The sequence below is a fragment of the Tetrao urogallus genome (assembly GCF_951394365.1).
Source record: "Tetrao urogallus genome assembly, chromosome: 7".
Classification (NCBI taxonomy): Eukaryota; Metazoa; Chordata; class Aves; order Galliformes; family Phasianidae; genus Tetrao; species Tetrao urogallus.
In genome coordinates this window covers 2315674-2335374 of record NC_136820.1, presented here as the reverse complement: position 1 = coordinate 2335374, position 19701 = coordinate 2315674, and the positions used below count along the sequence as shown (strand labels likewise).

General features: G+C 40.9%; 1 protein-coding gene across 1 annotated transcript in view; it reads left to right on the top strand.

Moving 5' to 3' along the window:
* The window catches only part of SUGCT (succinyl-CoA:glutarate-CoA transferase), a gene marked incomplete at both ends in the record, with an annotated part of 326326 nt that extends 307340 nt beyond the window's left edge, over positions 1–18986 (top strand). The window contains one exon of the mRNA XM_079538007.1: positions 18823–18986. Coding sequence (XP_079394133.1) covers positions 18823–18986 — 164 coding nt within the window. The remainder of the gene's footprint in view (positions 1–18822) is intronic.
* Positions 18987–19701: the final 715 nt, after the last annotated feature.

Genomic DNA, 19701 nt, shown 5'->3' with positions numbered 1-19701 from the left:
TTGTTTCTCATATCCAATACAGAAGACCGTAGTACCCTAGGATTGATTTTACATCTACATAAACAGCATATTTCCACAGAGTTCTAAATAATGCAGAATTAAATAAGTGACATCAGACAGAACTGTGAAAATTATTTTACTCTGTCTTGAAGTCCACACATTTTGTTATTCTATTTTATTTCTTTATCTGAGTCTGCTTCTACTTTTGTTTGTGGTTATCCTCTAGGAAGGCTGGATAAGTCAGGCACAGAAATGACAAAAAATCATTTTGTGTGTTGAATTGACAGCCAATCTTTCAGTATAAATTCAGATTCTGCTAGCACTTTTAGAAGTCATTAGTGCTTTGCTAAATTTTCCCACACCTGCTTAAAATATGTTGGTTGCAGTGCATGCTGCAAAGTGGGTTTACTTGGCTTCTCATTAAGGATAAAACCCAGCTGCAGAGTTCTAACAAATCCAGAGGAAGAATTCAGCTAATATACACTGGTTAGTCAGAAGTACAGGCTTATCTTTCTTTGTTTCTCAAGTATTGCTTTCAATGTACAATGTGTAACTGGTCAGCTTATGTGAGAAAAAGATCAGGGAGTTTGCTGCTTAATGAAGGAACTGAAAAAGTGCAAATAGTCAAGAATGTGATGCGTTCATATTGTTGAATATTTAAGGTCAGTAGAACATTTTGGAGAAGCAGTGGGAGAAGGAGAGAGGGAGAATAAGGTTTAGGGTTCAATGGAAAGTGCTGTGGGGAGCTGTGGGCTTTGGGAACAAGAAAGAGCATTGAAGGTTGATGAGTAATTGAGTTGCATGGGATGTAATATCTCATGGCGTATTAAGTTGCTTATGGTGATTATCCTCAGGATATTAGAGTAGGCGTTGGTTAATGGGAGACTAGGGAGGGGGATTTGGGAAGAATAGGGGAGTATGCATTTGAGGAGCATGGGATAGTGGAGCTAGATGGCAAATTGTTAGAGGCTGGGAGAGTGTCCTGGGAAACTATTGGATGTTCTTGCTCTATTCACATACACTTCCAAAAACAGGAGGAGAACTCATGAACTAAGCCACTATGCGTGTTTCTCAGTCTTTATATTAGCTTTTATAGTCTGTATGGAAGGGGAGATGCTTCCCCAAGCATCGTTAAGTGACAAAGGAGAACAGAAAGTACTGCCAACAGGGAAGATAAGGGAATAACCTAGACCTTGCTGTGGTAACAGCAGATTGGTCAGGATACCTTAGCATAAAGGCAGGTAGGAGTTGGGATGTGGTAGGAACAGGAGGTAAGGATGGGAAGTGTTTGTTACAGCCCAACTTTATCCATGCTGAAGTTCTGTATTTTCCCAAATTGCAATCTGTTTTCCCGAGCTCTCAAACTTAAGAAATATTTACTGCCCTGGTTCACTGTTTATATTGCCTCGCTTCATTCTCTCCCTTCACCCAGCTAACTTTTCTGGTAGGTTTACTAATGATTTTGGGGGATTTGGTTAAAATATTTCAGTGTATGCTACAGGGCTCTTGATTGGGTGATACTTCTTGTGGTGTCTGCAGCCACTGACACAACCATAAAAACTGAGTTAAATCAACAAAAAGCATTGTGTAACAATCTAGATCTTCTTGAAAACTGTTGTTTCCAGCATCTTCAGTATGTTTTAATACTGTATGTTTGTTAGCAAATGGGATCTTGACTAGAGAGCCCTAAGATGAGATGCAAGCAGAATAATTTCTGAAAGATTTCCTCCATGTTTGTGGCTGGCAGTCTGATATGTGCCCCCCGGTGTACCCATAGATTTGGGGGCCAGCTGTTTCTTGCAGCTTGCCAGTGAAGTCTGGTTCACGTCAGTGATGTCAGCCACACCTCAGTGTGCATGTCCACAGCAATGAGAGGCATTATAGTGAAATGTTACATACAAGCATGTATGATTGGAAACATTTTGAATTTCTGTGTGTTTGTAAAATTAGAATGATCCTAAGATATTTAGTCAAAGTGATGGTTCATTTTTCACCCCTAAGTTTGAGCGCTACTTATTTGGAGGAGGTGCACAATTCATTGCATTCAGCACAATGGCTTCTGCCTTCAAAGAGCAACTAAATGCTAAGCTGTTCTGGAGCCACTAAAATCTCAATAATGCTTCTTGACAGCTAGTTATTATTTAATTTTAATCAAATTATGTTGCACAGACATGCTTTAGTAAGGGAACCTAAATATTCCAATCAAGATCAGGGCTATAACGTTCAAGGGTGTGCAGACAGAAACCAACATGTGTTTTCTTCTACATTATGGGAAACAGTTTCCACCCAAGAGTTAGCTAAGAGTTTAATCCTGCAATTAGAATGCTCTGTGCCCAGAAACTATCACTTAGAGCGCAGCAAAACAGATGGATTTAGAATTAAAAGAAAATATCTCCCACAACAGAGCGATGCTCAATTTATCAGATATCACTTGGGGCAATGGTTCATACTCATCTGAAGTCGCTCTGGGAGACGGGATATCAGGAAATTAATATTTGTATTTCATTCCAGTACAAAATGGAGCCCGTTATGTCAGACATAAACAAATAGTAAGAGAGAACTCCAGTCTCTAGAAGACTAACAAAACTGTAGGAAAAACAAAAGGGTATGGCAAAGAAAAAGTGACTTGCCTGTGATCACAAAATCGTTTGGTGACAGAGCAAGGAGCCACATCCTCTGCTTAGATTCTCAGCTTCTGCAATCTTTGGAATCTTCAGCTTCTGTTCTGCAATTGACCTTACTACTTCTAAGCATTTTACTAGATTATTATTAACTTCTTCTGACAGTTTTGTTTGCTTTTTATTTAAGGTATTCATAGCTTTCTTTCGTGTTTGGTGTTGTGTGTCAAAGTTGCTATCTGGAGAGTAAGTCTAAAGAGAGGTGTTGTGCTACTGACCCTACTTATGTGAGAAGAACAGAAGAGTAACAGATCTATAATTCAGGTAGATTTAAATGTTTCTATATCACAGCAAGCAGTTCTTCTTAAAAGATTTATGTTATAAAAAAATATACCAACAAGGATTACTTTAAGCAAAAACAGCAGCTGGCTTTGAAATTAATGAAAATAATCTGCAACAGGTACATATATAAAGTATGAAGTAATTCCTGGCATTCTTCAGTTGATACAGTATCTTAGAGTTGGGAGAAAGAATTAGAATCCAGGAAAGCTACTCAAAATATTTTATTTTATGATTTTTTTTTCCCCGCAAATGGATGAACAAGCATTACAAACATGCTCTACACCTGTAAAATCTAGTTATATGGCAGGTAACCAGGGAATATTCTGTGTTTTAAAATGAAATCTGCACATTGAATCAGGCAGAGAACAGCTGGCTTAGAAATCAGCCTGAGAATCAGAATAATCTATGAAAGGTATTTGTGTTAGCATTAAACATTTTTGCATGCTGTCAGTACAAAAGATAGCCTCTGAGCTTTGTGGATTAAGGAAGTGACTGGTATGACTTTCTGGAATTGGGCTGCCTCGTTAAGAATAGAAAACTCAATTAAAACTTAGTTATGAGAAAGCTACGTGAGACCTTGTGATTTACTACTGCACAATGCAGGTTTATGTGTTAAAAGGGAGAATTTTCAGTCAAATTTCTGTTGAGTTGTTAGAGAATAAAGATACGGTCGTGCCTGCAGCAAGTCATTGCTTTTTGAGCAAGAATTCCATTCCAGTATGCGTGTGTATGTGATACACAATAGAAAGGAAAATGAGAAAAAGAAGCTTTCTCTAGCAGTTAAGTAGAAATACACTTAGAACATTAGCTAAGGCACAAACCAGGGTGTGAAATTCCTGTACGTAAGAAAAAAAACGGTGAAAAAGAAATGGTTAAATTGTAGCTGTGTTTAGGGGGAATCTATGAGCACCAAGACAGTGCAGGCACTCACTCATTACAGCATCTCTAATTCCAACGTTAGGATGTGATACCATTTGTTCTACGCACAAATGGGAATTGACACAGCTATTTTTAATCCAAACTGCTAGATGTATGTGTGTAAAATGAATACTTTCCCTTGGATTTTGCTTGAAACCAAGTCTATACAAAATCATTTATGTTTACTCAACACAGGAAATTATAAGAGAAAATTAAGTAAATCAGATTATCCGAAAAGCTAAAATTAAATGGAAACAAAAACTGTTAATATGGAACAAACGTGCCCACACACAGATTTACTCCAAAATAACTAATTGCATGAAGTAAAACCAACTGTTACATTGGTTCCAGTTTTTTTGTGTGTGCATAAGCCCTGGGACCTCTGGCAATTAAAATGTAATTGTTATTGTGATGCAAATATTTAAATCCATTGTGATGCCTTTTAAATTGCAATGGTAGTGTGAAGTAGACTGGGCACTGCTGAAAAAGAGGCCAGAAACTGCCAGCCCCTTCATATTTAATAAGGATTTTTAGGAGATTGCACTTTCCAATCATATGAGGTAAGAGAAAGAGGAGAGTTGAAGGTTTCGCAGTGAAAAAGCAGATTGTGGAAAGCAGAAGAAATACAGTAAATGAAAACCCACAAGTGCAAATGGCAAAGGATCAAAGGTGAGGGGCTGTGTAGGAGAGAGGTGCTACTGATGCTCCCAGACATTCAGGGATGGAAAAATTCCATTAAAACTAAGCACCTGCTGCTTAAGATTAGGGTTCAAAAATTACAAACCATGTCAGTGAAAGCATTTTGCTGTGCCGTTTAAAGGGGATCTGAAGAAAGCAGCCAAAATATCAGGAGGTGGAAAAAGAGAGAACGGGGAAATATTTTAATGAAACTGATCTGTGCACATTTAAGATGGGATATTGCTTATGCGAGGCTGGTTTCAATCTGATTTTAATTTTTGTTTCCCAGCTTTTTAGTTGTCTCCTTGGGCAAAAAGAGTCTGTTTAGTTTAGTAAGGGGATAGGCAAGCGAGCTTTGGATGGCTTCCTAACCTTGTGCCTCATTCCTCTTCATGGGTGTGTCTGACTTAAATTTCTGTTTCTTAATCCTACTTGAGTCTTTGCGGGTGAGGAGAGATGATTTCTGACTCTTTTGCCCGTTGTAGGGTAGAAGGCAACACTGAAATCCCTTCTGACAGAGCAAAGGCTGGCAAGTATTAGAAACCACAAGAACTTTGATACAGAACCAGCCTATACTTAACTGCCCTCTGCACACTCACACAGCATGCCCACACAACTGAGAGCCAGGCTGGAGGCTGCTTGGTCTCAGAAGGCTGCTTCTCGTGCCCCGCGCTGCTTTGATATTTGCAAGCTGATGAGCTGAATATCACATGTCAGGGGTTGGCAACAGACAGTGGAAAGACAAAAAGCTGTTCCCAGTGCTTCACACGGAGACAGTATTGATCAAATTGTCACTTAGAAATCTGTGGAAAAAAAATAGCCTAATCCCCAGTATGCTCCTTCTCTAGCCGACTCCCAAAGCCCAATTTAAGCACTCCGTTTCCCTTTAAAGAACTTAAAATTAACCCAGTGATTGCTTTTAAATAGGAAATAAGAAATCAGAAGTGGCTAGAAAGTGTTCTGTGGAGTTTTTCTTTACCCTTCTCAGTGAAAGGATATTCACTCCTCATCTCTACTTGGAATACCATTTGTCTTTACATAGTCAATTTGAGACATCCTAGAAGAGAAAGCTGATATCCTCAGCTTTTTCTGGAAACTGGGACCCTGTAAGGATGTCTCAAGGATGACACTCAGAAAGAAAGTCTTCCCAGTTTGCACAGTGCTTTCCGAAACTCTGCCAGCATTTTTAGTAGCCTATGCCTGAAGGAGTCTGGGCACCTTACCCAAAAAGAGCTAAAAATGTAATTTGCAGTTCTTCAAGTAATCCAAAACAAAGTATCAAATCCCTTCCCATCTTCGTTTGCCAGGGAAAGTCCCCGTGCAGTGGAACTGGCCTCCTTCTGCAGCACAGGGGACAGCAGATGTAAATGGAGGGTGGAGTGGGAGAGCTTTTGGAAGAGTGATCGGGCTGTGCATAGTGCTCAGCCCTACTTAATCACAGATGCCTTGCTCCAGAGTCAAGTTCCAAGTATTTCCATGGTGTTCAAACATAGAATTACCTGGCTGTCATTTGCTCTGGAATTTCAACCACCAGAGTTTCCTTGGCTGTTTTGCAGCTGATGACTTTTTCCATCATTTTAATACTCACTCAGCAGATACTTACTTGGTGTGGGTCACTAACCAGGCAAGAAAGTATCAACCGACTGCTGGATTTTCCAAATGTGAAGATTTGTGTGCCTGCGTACTGTGGCCACAGAGGAACAGCGTCTGAAGTGTAGAATAAATGTGTGTGGCAGTAAGCATGATGCACATGACAAACATGTGATTTGACATCTGTCTGAGCAGCTTATCTTTCACTTTGTATCACAATGCATCCCTTCTGATTCTTATTTTTTTTTTTTTTCCCCAGAGAAAGGGTTAAGGAAAAATCAGTCAGAGTAAGAGTTAGAAGTGACTGTGAATAGTTCTGCTACAGGTGGACGTAGAAGGCTTTCATTAGTCAATTTCTTAACAGGTTAAGCTGGACGTTTTAAGAATTAATCATTCTAAATTAATGACTAAATCATGTGTACTACTATCCAGATGGGTTGTGGTGAGGCCAGGGAGCTAAAGCAGAGTTACATGATACCTGCTTCTGTCACAAGCCGTTTGGGCACCCAGCTCACAGTGTTCTGGCTACCAGCTATTTGATAAAGCCACCATCGTGGTGGATTTCAGCAGCAACAGGCAGCAATGCCAGGTAGACCTGTAGAACAAGTACCTTGAATTTTGACTTGAGACTAAGGAAAGATGATCGGAGTCATCACAAATAACTCTTTCAATATCAGTTCTCCTTTCAAGCTGTGGTTAGGACAGCTTTAGAGGTGTAAGGAGGCAACATGGAAAAATGTTTGTACTTCATTGCAGTAAACTGTGCCTTGTCCTGATGTCCATGCTTCCAGAAGGATGTGGAAATAACTAGGCAAGGACATCAAAGATGGACATAGAAAAATGATCCATAGGAGCTGATAATCACACTTGGGATATGAGTGATGTCAGGATGGTTGGACTTCATAAATGTATACGGAAAGATTGCTTAGAAGAAGGTTTAGCAAAGTCTTTCAAATTTCTGCTCAGAGAAGGTTTTTGATTTTATTTTTAGCAGTTGACTAGAAAAAGCCTAAAGTTTCCTACCCTGAAAAAGAGCAGCTTTAGCAAGTAAGAGGTAAGAAAGAAAGTTATATCCAGCTTTAGGCTCACTCCATATATGTTTTTAAGTGTGGGTTGTTTTGGATCCTTGAATTAAGAGACTCAAATCAGCTTCAGGTATGCAGGCTTCAGCTGGCCACCTGAGGAGCAAAGAGGAGCTCATCTGCGAGGAAATGTTAATCTCCTCCTACTCTGATGGTGCACAGCTGGCCAGGAGGATGGCCTTTGGGGTCTCTGAACAGCCAAAGAATCTAACCTATAGCTGGAGGCAGGACGCAGTAAAGGTTGGATTGGTGCAGTGAGGAGTTGCAGACACTTTCTGGGTTGTCTGACATGTTTATCCCAACGTGCAAAATCACGCAAACCACAAGGCATGGGGCTGGGAAATGGTTTTCCCCATGCTCAGTAGGAGGGCTCTAAGGAGCCTCTTGCCTTCCTGCGCAGCTGGGGCATGACTCACTGCCAGGATCTTGTGAACGTGTTGCAGTGAAGTGGTTCTCTGTCCTTTCTAGGGTCTCAATTCAAGTGACATTCTGATTTTCTCTTCCCACCTCATAGGACACTAATCACTGCTTACACCTCTCAAGATACAGCGTTGAAGGCCTTAATGTCTTAGTGAAACAATACATAGACTTCTCAAGTGTCAGAGGAGGCTCAGGTAGTCCATCTTAAACCCAGCGCTGTTGTATGTAAACATTTGTGCTTAATGGGTGTTTCAGAAATCCCAACCTCTTTTGCCCAGAAATAATCATTATGGTCACACAGTCTGACTTCCTGCATGGCACAACCCGTTCAGGCTCACCCCAAAATTTCTGCATTACAATTTCTGTACCTCCACATCCTGTGGCTAACCCACATCCTGTGTTGGGATTCTGTATTGGGTTCTGTATTGATTAGATTATGACTGGAGACAAATTAAATTTTTAGCTTGCATTTTCAGTAGTTTAGGCTTGCCTCTCTTTAGGTTTTTCATGCTGGAATTTTACAGGGCTTTTCCCAGTTATTCACCTTTGCCATTAAGTTCTTTAGCTCCTTCCTGCAAGAGCAGTTTACGTTATACTGGAAGTCATTAGTATCCGTGCCCTGAGCTTGCACCTTCCATAGTGCTGTAGAAAAAAGTGTCTAGAAGAAGTTGTTCCATGTACAGCAGGACTAAATATCATTTTCCTTTGGATTTCTATCCTCTATAAACTCTATGTGGACTTAGGATGACCTGACCTTTACTTATATCCTTTATGCCAAGTCTCCCTAAGGAAAGACAGGTGACTCTTATGCAGCTGTGTCTGTACTTATCGGTAAGTGCTTTGCAGCCAGAGTAAGTAATATCTGAGTTCTTTTTTTTTTTTTTTTTTTTTTTTCCCCCCGATGTCATCAGGACAGTAATTTTGGTATCTGTCCTTCAGCAGTTGCCAATTTTCACAAAACTGGTAAGAGCTTAATTTTCCTTGGGATTTTTACACTGGTCGCGATTGACAGGTTCAGAAGTTTTGGGGGGCAAAGGGACAAAGCAGAGAAACAGATGATTAGAAAGACAGCACAGACATGTAAATGCTTTTCCCTCGGAAATGAAGCTACAGATTCTTACCTAGGGAATTCATGGTTCTTTAAAATTGCTACCTCTGAGTATTCTTACTCCTTGTCTTCCTTCCTGTCTCTTTTTTTTTTTTTTTGAGTCTTCTCTTAAGGTCTTTGGGGATTTCATGAAAGAATGTGGAAGAATGGAGCCCTGTGAGGCTGTACAAAAAGTAAGGCCAAATTTTCATTGTTCAGAGGTGATATGTATGGGAAGCAGTAGAGAGCACCTTACTGTCAGGTTCTTAATGCTCGAATGTACTAAGAGTCCTCTCTCAAAATTGTATTAAATTATGCAGTTATGCAGGATTACTCTCAAAATGCAACCAGAATGACTAAAAAATGACCGCTTTTATCCCAGCAGTCACGCATGATTAATTGGGTACAGACAGTATGGTGACATCTTAAAATATAAGGTATATATAAATGCCGAGCAGTATTTTTACACTGATGTTATCCAGAAAGTTGGCTGATAGAAAACACATAAAATGCTTTTTAATGCGTTGCAGTATGTGCAGCTTCAGGTGAAAAGAAACCTTGTAAGCATACCTAACAAAGGGTTTTAAGACCTTTATAATGGATGCTCCCAGTGCCTAAGTTTGGGTTTAAAATGATCTGATTTTTAGACACCTGTCTATGATTATCAGAAGTAAGCTATTTATTTATTTCTTTATTCATTCGTTTTTGTGCTCTGCCTGTCAGTTCCATCACCTCACAACAGTTCAGTTCTTAAATTCTTCACTGTTGTGGCATTGGATAATCCTCATAGCTCTTCTATGGCTGTCAGCATTTGGCAAATGAGGAAAGGTAAACAGATGGCTTGTAGATCATAGAGGCATAGAATCATAGAATTGCTCAGGTTGAAAAAGACCTTAAAGATCATCGAGTCAAATCACAACCTAACCATGCTACTCTAACAACCCTCTGCTAAATCACGTCCCTGAGCACCACATCCAAGCAGTTCTTAAACACATCCAGGGATGGTGACTCAACCACCTCTCTGGGGAGCCTATTCCAGTGCTTAACAGCCCTTTCTGTAAAGAAGTTTTTCCTGAGATCCAACCTAAAATTACCCTGGTGCAACTTCAGGCCATTTCCCCTCGTCCTGTGACCAGTGAGAAGAGGCCAACCCCACTCTAGCTGTGAAGACCTTTCAGACATTTGAAGAGAGCAATAAGGTCTCCCCTCAGCCTCCTCTTCTCCAGACTGAACAGCCCCAGTTCCTTCAGTCTCTCCTCACAGGCCATATTCTCCAAGCCCTTCCCCAGCCTTGCTGCCCTTCTTTGCACCTGCTCCAGCACCTCCATGCCCTTTCTGTGCTGAGGTGCCCAAAACTGAACACAGCACTCGAGGTGAGGCCTCACCAGTGCTGAGTGCAGGGCAGGATGACTTCCCTGGTCCTGCTCACCATTCCTGATCCAAGCCAGGATGCCATTGGCCTTCTTGGCCACCTGGGCACACTGCTGGCTCATGTTCAGCCCACTGTCCATCACTACAGCAAGGTCCCTTTCCATCAGGCAGCTTTCCAGCCACTCCTCCCCCAGCCTGCAGGGTTGCCTGGGGTTGTTGTGACAAAAATGCAGGACCCGACACTTGGCCCTATTGAAACCCATACAGTAACCTCGGCCCATCGATGCAGTCTATCCAGGTCCCTCTGCAGTGCCTTTCTTCCCTCTGGCAGATCAGCTCTTCCTCCCAGCTTGGTGTTGTCTGCAAACTTACTGAGGGTGCACTCAATCCTCACACCCCTGTCAAGATCATTAATAAAGATGTTAAATAGAAGCGATTCCAGTACCAAGCCCTTGGGGGACACCATTCATGACTGGCTGCCAACTGGATTTAACTCCACTGACCACAGCTGTCTGGGCCTGGCCATCCATCCATCCATCCATCCATAAATCCATCCATAAATCCATCCATCCATCCATCCATCCATCCATCCATCCATCCATCCATCCATCCATCCATCCATCCAGTGTTTCACCCAGCAGAGCGTACGCTCATCCAAACCGTGGGCAGCCAGCTTCTCCACAAGGATGTTGAGGGGGGACAGTGTCAAAGGCTTTACTGAAATCCAGCTAGACCACATTGACAGCCTTGCCTTCATCCACTAAGCAGGTCACTTTGTCATAGAATGAAACCAGGTTTGTCAAACAGGATCTACCATTGGTAAACCCATGCTGACTGGGCCTGATCCCCTGGTTCACCTTGTACTGGTCTATGATGGCTCCCCAGATTATCCATTCCATAAACTTCCCCGGCACCAAGGTGAGACTGATAGGTCTGTAGGATTATCTTTCTGGCCCTTTTTGAAGGTGGGTGTCACATTTGCCAGTCTCCCATCCACCAGGACATTTCTGGTTAGCCAGGACTGCTAAAGGATGATGGAGGGTGGCTTGGCAACCACATCTGCCAAGTCCCTCAGCACACCAGGGTGCAATCCATCTGGCGTAATCCATGGACTTGTGAGCATCCAGCTTTCAGAACAGGTCCAGAACCACCTCATGGTGGATTATGCAGGGCCTATTCATTTCCCCATCCCTACCTACCAGTGCAGTTGGCTGTGCGCCCAGGGAGCAATTAGTCTTACTATTAAAGAATGAGGCAAAGAAGGGATTAAGTAGCTCAGCCTTATCCTGATCCTTGGTCAGCATGTTGTCCTCAGCATCCAACAAGGGCTAGAGATTCTCGCTAGCCCTCCTCTTGCTGTTGATGTATTTATAGCAGTATGTATTGTTTTCCTTTATGTTAGTGTCCAAGTTGAGTTCTAGTTGGGCTTTGGCTTTTCTAATTTTCTCCCTGCACAGCTTCACTACATACCTGTAATCATTATAAGTCGCTTGCCCATTCTTCCAGAGACCATAAGCTTTCCTTCTGTTCTTGAGTTCCAGCCAAAGGTCTCTGTTCAGCCAGTCCAGCTTCCTCGCCTGTTGGCTCATCTTCCGTGACTTGGGGACTGTCAGCTCCTACACCTTTAAAATAACTTCCTTAAAGCACTCCCAGTCATCCTGGGCTCCCACACTCTCCAAAACTACCTCTTGAGGGACCGTTTCCACCATGGTCCTATAGAGGCTAAGGTCTGCCCTCTGGAAGTCCAAGGTGGCAGTTCTGCTGACTCCCCTCCATGGTTCAACAAGGATTGAGAAATCTAGTGTCTCATGCTCACTGTGCCCCAGACAGCCTCCAACCTTCACATCCCCCACAAGACCTTCTCTGTTAACAAACAGCAGGTCCAGGATTTTGCTTCCTCTTGTTGGCTCCACTAGCTGTGTCAGGAAGTTATCTCCCACACACTCTAGGAACCTCCGGGACTGTTCCCTTTCTGCTGGCTTATAAATCCAGCAGATGTCTGGGAAGTTGAAGTCCCCCATGAGAACAAGGGGGAGAGACCTTGGGACATCACCCAACTGTCTGTAATGTGTCTTGTCCACCTCTTCATCCTGGTTGGGTGGCCTGTAACAAACTCCCATGACAATGTCAATTTTATTGGCCTTCGCTTTTATTCTGACCCATAATCTCTCAACCCTATCATCATCATCATTAGTTTCCATACATTCCCATTCTTTCTTAACATAGAAGGCTACATCACCACCCTTCCTGCCTTGCCTATCTCTTTGGAAAAATCAGTAGCTATCCATCACAGCACTCCAGCTCAGCAGGTCATTCTACCACGTTTCACCTGATGGCGACTATATCGTAGCTTTCTGACCTCACAGTGGCCTCCAGCTCCTCTTGTTTATTACTCATGCTCCATGCATTAGTGTAAAGGCACCTGATCTGGGCCTCCTTTTGAGTGGCAGTAGCTCTAATATCCTCTTGACCATACTCAGGTGTTTCTGTAGCCACCAACCTCACACCAACTCTTGTGTTGTTCCTACAAAAAGGTGGGTCGTCTTCCTCCTTCAATAGGGCATGAGACTGCGGGATCTTACTAGCACATTCCTCTCCTACAAGTACTGTCACATTACATACAGGCCCTATTCTACCTTCCTGTCTACTTTTACTGCACTGCAGATTGTTTACTAATGTTTATTGATTTATTGATTTATTTATATCTGTGTTTGTATGGCACCTAACACAGGATGTACTTTTTTTTGCCATTTGAAAATGTTTGTCCATCCATTCCTATGCATCCTGCCAAAGTTTTCTACTCTCTCAGCTGTGCTGGGTGCCAGTTGAATACTTTGTGTGGCTGTATCTTAAGTAGGGGAGGAAGTGGAACCTGCAGTAAAAGAAGAAGGAGTGAGTCTGAATATTATCCCCTTAATTTTTTTTTCCAGTTCTATTATGAGTTGTCCTTAAAAGCTCTAATGTAATGTAAAAGGAAAAGATTTTTTTCCAGAGATTAAAAAAAAATGTATCCAAGAAGTCTCCCAAGATCTCAAGCTTCTGTAGCAAGAAACCAAAAAATATTGCAGTACTTTTTTACACTGTGTTTTACTAAGGAGCAGAAACTCAGTAAAGGCATCATGGCCAGGCTGCCCTGTACTGCATGCTCAGGCATCACATGCACATCTCAGCTGAGTGGTAGATTAACAGAAGTCAAGGCTGGAACAACAGGAAAGAGAACCAACGTTCAAAATGTGTTCTCCCACATCTACTCTTGGTAACACATCCCTGAACACATCACTTCTAACTCCTGAGTGTCTTTCATGTAAGCCATGAAGCCCATTTCTCTGACGTATTTTGTATTGTTTTTCTTTTCAGTACCTTAAAAGTTACTTCTCATTTTCTGCTGATCCTGCCCTTACAGTGGTTTCACAGCTAGCTGATTGAACACCCCAAATACTTGAACTGTAGTGTCTATGGGATCTGGGTGCAAATGTGTTGGTTCCGGGCCATCTTTTGATTGTTGATGATATTTCATTGGAATTCCAAAACTCTTACGTAGCAACACCATGCTGGGTGAGGTACAAGTTCTTGGTTTGTGTGATGCATGCATGTATATAGACTAATCTGTGAGCTGAGGTAGAGCTAGCTAACCATGGGTGTTGAATTTCTTGTTGCTCTCTTTTTTCAAATGTAGAATATGTGTTGCAAGAATAGATACGCATACCTTAGTTCAAACTTCCCCTTTCTTTTTCTTTGTCCCACTTGAATTATAACAGTAATCATGCCTTTTCCCTGAGCTTGGCTATCCTCGGGTCTAATTCCCTCTGCATAACTTAAGAGTTAGATTATTTCAATATGCTTTAAGCTGTGCTGTGGGGAAAGTGTTATCTGGTGACTGGCTCACAGTACTACAGGATTGCTATTTGTCAGGAAAAAGTTTATTATCTTTATTCATTTTATATGCTGTTCTTTGTTCTTTTAATGTCATTCTAGTTCAACGTCAGTTTCTACTGCTTGTATAATAAAATCGACCTTGATTCTGCAGCTCTGAATCTCAGAAATGCAGAGTGACACGTTCCAATGTACATCGTGTACTTCACCTGCTTAAATGTTCAAAGATATTTCATTCCTATGGAGTGAACCTTAGCATGGTCTAGTTTAAGTGCTTTTATTTCATTTTATCTGCTGCTTTAATGTATTTATTATGTCCCAACTTAATAGCTTTGCTCAGTGCCTAGCAATGCTGTAACAAATAGTCACCAAAGAAATAGAATTTACTGTGATAGTGTTGAGTTCAATTTCTGGGAAATGTTCAAGATGGCCGTCAAGGTACAGCTGTCAACATAGTCAACACTGATAAAAATTTTGATTTCTTGTAGCACTACTATCTTTGAACATTGCATGTTGTGCACAGCATGTATTTTAGCAATGTGCCAAAGTCAAAGTAGTAATAATAATAAGAATGTCAGCCTAGAATTTAAATGTGGTGAAAGCTCTTTCCTTTACTGGCAATAATAAAAGCAAAAAGCAAGAAACTCTTTTTAATTTAATGAGACAAAGGTAAATCAAAGCTTCTCATTCCTTCCCTGTTTTCTTCAAGTGACCATAGCTGTCCCTTTAACTAGATGGCTGAATTGAGAGCAGTGTCCTGCTTACAGCAGGATGGGACCAACAGGTGACCTCTTCCAGCCAGTAACTTTGCTTCTATCCCAGCAAAGGCTTGCTTTCATCTGCAGAGCTCCCTGTAACTCACCCACATGCAAATGCTTCTGACCTTAATTAAAGCAGTTCACCTCCCTCTGCCTGAAGGGATGGTTTCCTCATAAGGCAGTTGTGTTTAATTAGCATTTGCATAGCATTCTGCTGGTTGCTCTCTGGGAGTGTTGTTCGGTAGGAGCGTGGGATTGCTGAAGCCTGACTGGCAAGCTTTGCACCCTCCTAATTGACACAGAAGCCAAGGAGAAGTTACACAAGGAAAGAACAGAGAATCGTTAATGATGGATCATTAGCAACTAGCTCCTTTGAATGAATGTAGATAACTTTATAACTCTATCAAAGTGAAAAGTAGCGTGATGAATGATGCGTCAAACAATGAAAGCTCAAAAAAGACACTGTTTTTTATAATTGCTGTGCAGTTTTCTAGCGTGCTCTACTTTGTAAGACTAATTTCTTTGGGAAGTGTGAAGCATTTTATGCCTGTTGTACACTTAATATCAATTTTGTTTTCCTCTCATTAGAAGTTTATTCAATGTCTTCTGCTATCACTGCAAAAACTCCTGGGATTTAAGACAGGAAATTTTTACACTAGCAAAAATTTGCACAATCAAGTGGAAACCATGTACAAATACTGATAAGTTCCTGTGGGAGTCTGATGATTTCTTTGTATAAAGAAGTGAATATTCTCAGCTACACCTGCCAGAAATAAGATTATTTCTAATTTGTTTTTAGTTTTTATAGGAATTGCCTAATAGTATTGCCTATTGCCTAGGTATTGATCTCTCACATGGGATTTCCTCTGAAAATTGAATTATGTTCAAACTGAGTTGAATTAGGGAGATAAGTTAATAGAAAAATTAGCCCCGATTTAGCTCTCACATATGTTAGTGTGTGAAAGAAAGGTAGAGAGATCAAGAAGTCTCAAGGACTGGCCGTAGATTCTGCTATAACAACATAATAATTCCTAAAAGCTTGATTGATAGGAAATCTGTAAACTCCTTATGAGATCTCTTTCAGCATTTCACTGTCCCTCCCATGACTAAAGTTTATTTTCTAGTACCTAACTTTGCTCTTACTTTTGCAGTTTAAGTCAGTTAATTTCTCTTTCATCATGAATATGAGGAAGGGTTTACGTTCATGTTGCAGAAGGGTCACAGAATTTTTGAAGACAGTTCAGAAGACAGTATTTTTTACTGGCCTTTGCACTGTTTAGTCATTCATGCCTTTGCTGATCATTGTGGTGTTCTGCAAGAAACTCTTGGGGTTCATGGCTATGCAGTGGAGGGCCCCCACTAGTCACCATTCCAGCTGTGACCTGCCATCCCTAACTAGAGCAAAAGGATTATTTCACATGTCCTGCAGGCTTCTCTCTTTTTCGTACATCCCCACATGATGCTATAACCTTTTTTGCAACAAAATGATGTTGACTCATATTCACTTTGTGATCTAGAGTGACCCCTAGCTTTTTCTACCTTGCTGATTGTCCCCTGCCCTGTATTTATGTAATTAGATGTACATCCTTCCCCTCCTGTTTTATCAGACCATTTCTCTGGTGTAGCCTGGTCATTGTGAAAGCTATTTCACAATCAGTTTTAACTCCTCTGAAACCTGAGCAGGTACAATGTGAGTTCCATCAACTGACCCACTAAAAAATACTGATCAGTGCTTCATTCTCAACGGATTCCTGTGGAGCTCACTTGAAGCATTCTCCTGTTTTAGAAGGCTCCCAGTAGCTGTTCTCTGAACATGATTTCCCACTCAGAATTGTACCTGGCTTTGGATTTACCTACATCGTGTTTCTTTAGTGAATTTAGAATGTGCATCTTCTTGTCTGCAATTACTGAAAAGGGAACCTCAGCAACTAAAAATCTCTAGATTATCAGCATGTGAAATTAGGTAGGATGTATCTCACCCTCAGTGCTTCTTCTGGCAGACATAGAAGAGGATGAATGAAAGTTATGTGTTCTTAATAGATACATCCTGAATACTTTCAGTGTGATTCTTTTCTACATTATTTAATGTCACTTGAAGTTTATTGATTTGATCTGTAATTCCCCAGTTCCCTCCTTTCCTTTTGAAGCACAGGAACTATACCTCACCTCTGCTAGGAGCACATTCATTAGGATCATACCCAACCAGCTTGAGAAAATGTTTTCCTAAATATCCCTTCTCACACCATTCTCACTTTGAAACGAATAGCTGTGAATATTATGTTAAACATTTGATTACAAGTGATCTGCTTAGGGAGGACTGTTGCAAAAACAGCATAATTTGGCACGCCATGTGACCTTATTCAGCAGTTCTGCTCAAATAAACAGTAGCTCAAGTAGTCAACTTCCTTACTCATCCTCTTATAGGATGACTTCTTGTGGTTTGTTTCCCTTGCAAGCTGATGTCCTGTTATTCCTTCAGAACTAAGCCAAACTGTTCTGTCTATATATTGTATTGCATTTCCAAGTAAAGCTGTAGTGATATCAGGGAAGGTGTAACTACATGTGGCTTTTTCTGTAAAATCCTTATGAGTGTACAATAAAGGCTGTAAGTATGAATAGAGGAATTTTTCTGGCTATTGTCAAAAGCATCAAAAGTTGTTGAATTATTTATTAAAGAAAAAGTTTTTACTGACAATTCTGGAGATTTTTATCCTCTGTTTCTCTATAAAACAGTCTTTTAGATCTCAGAGTAAATGTGTGACCTCTTCCTTCTTCTGAGACTGACAGTAATAATATAACTACTTGTCTGCAAAGAACTGCATTGAAATCCTTCTTCAATTCAACTGCAGAGGATTGCTAAAAACTAAGATCGGGATACCTGAAGTAGACACAAAATTTTTTGCGTCATTGCCAGTTTCCCTAAGAGGTTTCCACCTTTGAAGTTATTCTTGCCCAAAGTAAAGAAACCATTGTTAAGTTTCATATGCTATGTTAAGTTTCATGCTGCTGCCATGTTTGCTTTTTCTTGAAAATATAAAACAAGGTGAGGAATACTGTTTCTGAGCATGGTGCCAGTCCTTCATCACTGCAGGGTAATGATGAATGCTGCAGAGGTGCTTGAATTGTCTCTTGCTGGAGATGGTGCTGCACATGTGCTACTGGAAAACCAGTAACAGTGCCTTTACATGACTTTTTCTTGGATTCTAATATTTGTCCTGCCTCCTGTTGTGAACAGTGTGAGGATTTCTGGAGCACATCCCACTGTGTGGATTTAGCAATGTCTGTGTTGTTAGGCTAGCAGAGTGGTAGACCTGGGATGTAATATTAGTCTGAGAACACCTGAAACACATACTGCTGGAAAAACTTTCTTAACACTGGAAAAATATTCAGCAAATCTGGCTTATTTCTGCATTACTGTTGATGGGAATTTGTTTAGTCTTTAATTCCAGAATATAACTAGGAACCTCCTGCCCAGTGGAATGGGGGAGAGAATCAGGAAGAAAAAAAAAAAAGTAGAACTTGTGGGTTGAGATAAAACTATTTACTGTGATAGATAAAAGGAAAAGGATAAAGTTATGACTATATATGTATGTATAGGAATGTACATAACAACCGATGCACAAGCAATTGCTCACCTCCCCCTCACCAATGCCCAGTTAGACCCCAAGCAATGCAAGAGCCAGATGAACTCCCACACCCTTCAAAACTCCTTCCACACAATGACATATGGTATAGAATATCCTTTTGGCCAGTTTAAGTCAGCTGTCCTAATTCTATTCCCTCTCAGCTCCTTGGCCCCTTCGCTGAGAATGGCCTTGGCTCTGTACAGAACTGCTTAGCAGGAACTATAAACGTCAGTGTGTTACCAACATTACTTTTCTCCTAGAACCAAAAACACAGCATCATATCACACACTCTGAAGAAAAATCCACCCCAGCTGAAACTAATACACACTGTGTTAAGACTGCTTTGAAAATTAGTTCTTTAAACTAACGTAAACACTTCAATATTAATACGGGCAGTAAATGTTGAAAATAATTTATTTCCTATCTGTTTGTTTGTTGTTGTTGTTGTTTTTTTAACAGGGCCAGCTGTAAGATACAGTGAATTTGTTGTGTCACATCCCAAACCATCTCCACTTCTTGGACAGCATACAGTGGAGATACTGAAGGGCATGCTTAGGTATGAAGATGATGCCATAGAAGAACTGCTCCGCGCTGGTGTTGTGGCTCAGCATGAGGTCAGATAAGGAACATTAGCTACATTCCTTCACACTGAGCTCACATAGCTTTGTCCTCTCTTTGCTCCCTTCAGCTCCCCTAATGGGACTCAAAGAGAAGACATAATTTAATTCGTAATTTACTTCCATGTGTGTTTGTGTGATTTTAACACTGATGTATCAAATAAACAATTTCATACTGTCCAAGTGAAAGGTTTTTTTGGGGAAGGAGGGTTAAATATAATTATACGGCCCTATGTGGCTACTCATTTTCTGTATATCATATGGGAAATGGAGTTCTTATCGTAATTACAGTAATTGCCTAAGTGTTTGTCCCCAGAAAGATATTATGTTAGTGAGAAGAAGCAGAAATGTAGTAATCCTTGTATTAGACTCTCCCTTTGCAGAAAGCTGGCTTGCACAGTTACTTCAGTGGAAAATCAGCCATGTACAAACTACTGGTACTGGTTGTACTGGTTGATTCTGAGCAGAATCGTCAGTCGTGAACTTTCCGTCTCCATTGTAAAGCGCAGGTAAAGTGACCACTGAAAAAGTCTTCTGTTACCTGCTATACCAATTACTGGTACGTCTTCATATTACATTGCACGATCATGACAAACTCAACATGTTAACAGAAAAAAGCTGGAACTGATCCAGTTCTTCAGTTATGAAATGAACTTCTTCTAAGAGTGATTGAGAGATAAACGATGATTGAATTCTCTTTTGTAATTTTATTCAAGAGGGC